The following is a 5,279-nucleotide window of genomic DNA, read 5'->3' as shown; positions in this document are numbered from 1 at the left end:
ATATTTTGTTGAATCCAAAAATTAAATGATTTAATTAACATAAATAAATATTTCTTTGAATTTAGAAAATAATTAATTGGTTCAAATACAATTTTGTTACCTCAATTACATTTTTTTCAATAAAATATTTTTCTATATATTTAATTGATTTAACCAAATCTTTTTCTCAGTGTGGGTTTAATATGACTGCAGTAATCATTTCAAATACTTTTGCTTCAACAGATATTATTAGGAAAATGTATTATTTATTTAGAAATTCAACACAAATAGGAATTGATTACATTTTTAGAGGAAGTTACTTGCCAATGTATTGGAAGCAGTTTTTTTTCTATACAAAACTTTATAGCGATAATTAAATTTTATTTTATTATTTTTGTCAAAATTTATGCTTGACTAATACGGCCAATAATTTACTTTTAGGTATGAGTATAAAATTATCGGAATCTTCGATAAAATGTTTTCAAAGCTAGATGAATTTTTGTGCAAACAAAGAATTTCTCCGCCAACAAACAGTTATTGTTCCAGATAATTTTCATTCGTATGTTCGCACAAACGGAATAAATCTTCGTCACTTAAGTATTCCACAATTTCCCAGCAAACGTAATAGGGCAAATTCAATCTACAATTATCGGTCATAAATAGATCAGCGGCGAAACGTTCGAATTGTGGCCTCATCAAAATATTTGCTACGTGTGCTCTTACAAAACGATTCAAGATTTTTAAATCATGCAGAGCTGGTAAACGCCAATTTTTTTTCATTTTCTTTAACACCGAATAAGCCTTCACATAACTCATTTGGCAAATTTGAAATAGTGAGATGTCTCCATATAGCAGAATACTTTTCATTTTGGTGACTTCAATTTCTAATTTATTCGTGAGCTCTTCAAAGTTTCCTACATTCTGGTTCCTTAGATCCTCAGGAACTTTTGGTCTGAATTGTTCACATATTTTTTGCAAGTAATCGACATCCTCTTGTTTCATAAAAAAGTCTAATTTTTTATGAATGAATAGGTGAATAGAAATAATATGCCATGCTTTCGATATGCAACCATCTTCGTAAATGAAAAAAGGAAAAGAATAATTAACAAATTAACAAATAAATTATAATTATGATTGTCATACTTATAAACCGACAGATAGTTACCGATAATAGGTGCTGATTTTTAAACTTATGCCTTTTGAAAAGTCTGAAATATACACCGATAACAAGCTCAAAAAACGGAATATTACGCCGTATTAGAGTGGCGATATATTTTGAAGTACGTATCGATTTGTAACAAATATAAACCTTGTGTGCTGATATTTTAACTTTGGTGTAAATCGATATGGTCATAATGTAAAAAAACCCCATGATTGTGTGCTGATTTTTAAACGTGTGCCACTGGAAGGCATGACATTTTTAAACTCATAGAACACATAAAAAATAATGGTATAGTGTCACTAGAAGATATCAAAATCTAGACTCAGGACGTGCAATATTTCGGGTTAATACATATTTACCCCAAATCAAAAATATTGCGCATTTCTAATAGAGTCTAGATTTTGATATCTTCTAGTGGCAGTTAAGGGCTCAAAGGGGGCTTAAAATCGAAAAAAATTTTATTTCATTTTTAAGTAGGATTTTTTGTCCCCTTTCCATTGCACTTGTTGAAACTTCAAAATTTTGATCATTCAGTGAGATACAGCTGTTTCCGTGAGCCATTTTCGTATACTTTGCGAGTTAAGAAGTGTACGCAACCCCGGTGCTGTAACTCAATCGGTACGCTCTGAATGTTACGACAACTGAGGTGCACTTTGTAAAAACGTAAAACGCCAGAAAACACAAAAGAAGAAAAAATTCAACACGCAAAGTATACGAAAATGGCTCACGGAAACAGCTGTATCTCACTGAATAATCAAAATTTTGAAGGTAATACCCATACAACAAATTGTTGGTCCACTGGGATCATCGTTTTCCTCAAGCTCTCTTTAAAACACTAGAATTGTACATAAATATGCCCTATATTTAAATATGTATGTTAATGTAAACTATAAAATTTACCCATTTTTTAACGACAGATTGTAAATAAAAATCTTATAATAAAATAAAAAAAAAAAAAAAAAAAAAAAAAGTAATTTTTAGTGTTGCGCTCAAATACTACTGGTAACTCGATATTGACTCGATTCTAATCATAATATATATGGATTTAAAGAGGACAAAATTTCCGAGAAATCCAAAAAAAATTCGTGTATCACCGCACTAATACGGCGTAATATTCCGTTTTTTGAGCTTGTTATCGATGTATTTTTCAGAATTTTCAAAAGACACGAGTTTAAAAATCAACACCTATTATCGGTCACTATCTGCCGGTCTATCATGAAGTTGAATGATTTACCATGAATGTCAGGGATTAAATATTTTATATCGTGTCTTCGAACAGTCATCCAGAATTTCAGAATCTTAAGTCGAGCATCGAAGTCCATTATAAATCCATTTGACAGCAATAATCGTATCATCTCGACGATGTGTAAAGTGATTGGAGAGCTCCTCACTCCAATAACTGTATGATAATCATTGATTAACATATTTTCATCAAAACTGTTTAGACTCGCACCGTGTTTTAAAAGTGTTCTTACTAACTCATAATCTAAACGCGATGCAGCAAATTCTAAAGAAGTATAGCCGTCACTATTGCGTGCCTCGATATTTGCCCCTTTTTTAATGAGCATGTTCACGATTTCATCGACTGGTCTCCTCTCATTGCAGTCTGTTGTGTCAGTACAGAGATCGAGACAGTAACATACACGAAGCTGCGCAAGTGCATGAAGAGGAGTCGATTCTTTATGGCTCAACTGATTCGGATTACTCCCTCCTTCAGCAATATTTTTACGATTTCATTGTGTCTGTGTTGGGAGGCAATGTGCAATGGTGAGCACGTGTACGTGCCTAAATTCACATCTACGCCTTCAGATATGAATCGTTCCACTACTTCAATATTGCCAACAAAACAGGCTCCGTGAAAGTATGAGTATCCGTGCTGATCGCAATGATTTTCGATTGAATTTTTCAGAAAAAAATCAACTAAGGACTTGGTCTCGTTGTCAATATTGCCGTGATAGTTTGGCTTGAGTATGGATTCAAGTGAGGATAAATAATGAAGTGCAGACTTTCCATACTCAAATCTTTCCTCGTGGATTTTCATATTCATGTTTTCTTGCAGAAAAATTACTGCTTTTAAATGTTTCCGTTCTAATGCAAGTCGGAAAAAAGTTTTGATGTTTGGGAATAAGCTTTTATCCATTATTATATTTTCTAAATCCCTGACTGTCCAATTTAGTTCGAAACTGGTTAGACTGCAGAAATCCAAAATACGGAAAATGTATACGCATCTAGCCCTCATGTTTTTTTTACTTTTTAGGTAATTTAGTATTTCCAATAAGCTCAACATTTTTCTAATTAAACTGTTAAAAAATAGACTTCGGGGCTAATGAAGTTTGAAATTTATACTGATCACTCAACACGTGGTAAAAATTAATCTTGCACAACACTTGAGAAAGAGAAAAAGAGATGAAGATAGTTACGGTTACACAAAGTTATAGAGACTAATGACCACGTCTTATGGCTGAGCATGCATTTTAGAAAGCATATTACAGGCCAACACAAATGAGCACATCCACCACAAACACGCGCAGTGCGCATGACAAGCGTAGTCCAGTATTGAGAGTGCTGCATGTAAGTATAGTGAACACCAATATGGCAGCGCACGCTCGGAAGTTAACACGCTTGAAAATGGGATAATCTCGTTGAAAATAATAATTTTTGTATTAATTGTCTAATAATGGAATGAGACAACATATTTTTTATGTAAGATTATACAAAAAGTTCGAATAACGAATTATTTTTTCACGTCACATATTTTTTTGTGCTGTTACGGCTGGAGAGCCAATTTATTATAAATAATATATATTGATTTTATTCTGGCTGGTGACAACGAGGGAAAGTATATATGATGTTAGTTATTTGTGTGAAGTAGTAGTAGTCGTTATTATTTGTTATAATAAATTACAATGCAATTTCATTCATCCATTCGGATACAAAAGTTTAACTTACACCTAGGCTTACTCAACTAATTAAAAATAATGTACATAAGCCTGGTGGACGATTCTCGGTGTAGATCATGGCTCACTCTGCAACTGGTTGGCTGGCGTTCCTCTTTGGCTGCACTGCACTAACTGCACTAGTCTCGATTACAATTNCAAATTACACTCCGCATTGGACTCGCGGCACAATTTAATACAAGTCTAAATGATATAAAATCGCGGTACAAAGTGACGTGAGCTCTGCCCACCGAATAAGTTGATAGTCGAATCGCTCCGAGGCCTCCGTGGGTCCTCAATATATACTGCTAAATTTCGCATGCAAAATTAAGAGAAAGTACCTGTCAGCACCTGCTCATCCGTGAGAACCTGACGACGGCCTTTTGCTAATTTTTACGAGTTCATTGATCTTCCTGCTAAACTGACATCGCCTCACATTTAATCAATGCTTGATATGGCGTGTCTATTTCACACCTTTGTAAGAGGTGTAAATTTCGATGTTCTTTTCATAGAACTCGATGTCTTTACCAATTTTATATCTTTGTTTTCTACTTAGCTTGATGTCGTCAGATCCCGTAGATCGAGGCTAGCGCGTCCGTTCGTAGAGTGAAATTTCATGTTTATCGTTATTTGATTGTACATTATTTTTATGAATATTATAATTGTTTATAATAAAATAAGGGTGACGTGACAGTGCTACCCCAACCTAAAGTAACATTTTTCTCCCGCTGAGCAAAACCAAAATATTTCTTTAGGGTGGGGGATTAAAAAAAATTGTATTTGCACCTATGTAGGGGAAAAAGAAAGTCTCAGAGCACGTGCTTATCAGTCTCGGCTTCGCCTTGGATGATAAATTCTACGTGCTCTGAGACTTTCCAGTTTTTCACTCCCTACGTGCAAAATATACTATAGTCAAAAAAGGGTGTATTTGGCTTAAAAAAAATTTGAGATTATGTTTTTCAATGCTATAAAAAATACAACAAATTTTCGAGTTTTATCTCGAAAATTGTATCTACCCTTTTCAAATTTTCAATGATTTTATTTGAGAGCCTAAAGCACTCAGAAAATCTAAAAAATTCAAGATTGTTTGGCCTGTGGAAAAGTACCTTCATGAGTTTTTTAAGATTTTTCAATTGCTTCAGGGCTTCAGAATAAATGGCCGATTCTCTGTGAAATCGAATGGCCAAAAAATTTTTTTTTCT

General features: G+C 33.6%; 1 protein-coding gene across 1 annotated transcript; it reads right to left on the bottom strand.

Annotated features, from left to right (window-relative positions):
• Nucleotides 1–839: 839 nt before the first annotated feature.
• LOC111693299 lies at nucleotides 840–3,188 on the bottom strand (the record flags this gene model as incomplete). Its single annotated transcript, XM_023457684.1, has 4 exons — nucleotides 2,871–3,188; nucleotides 2,595–2,790; nucleotides 2,376–2,540; nucleotides 840–989 (listed from the first exon to the last, which is right to left on the bottom strand). Coding segments are annotated over exons 1-4 (829 nt in total), but the record flags the coding sequence as incomplete, so codon positions are not given.
• Nucleotides 3,189–5,279: the final 2,091 nt, after the last annotated feature.

Source organism: Trichogramma pretiosum, unplaced genomic scaffold (assembly GCF_000599845.2).
Source record: "Trichogramma pretiosum strain Unisexual culture from Peru unplaced genomic scaffold, Tpre_2.0 scaffold234, whole genome shotgun sequence".
In the NCBI taxonomy this organism is placed as follows: Eukaryota; Metazoa; Arthropoda; class Insecta; order Hymenoptera; family Trichogrammatidae; genus Trichogramma; species Trichogramma pretiosum.
Note: the sequence above shows the minus strand (reverse complement) of the source record. Positions and strands in the feature narration are given on the sequence as shown.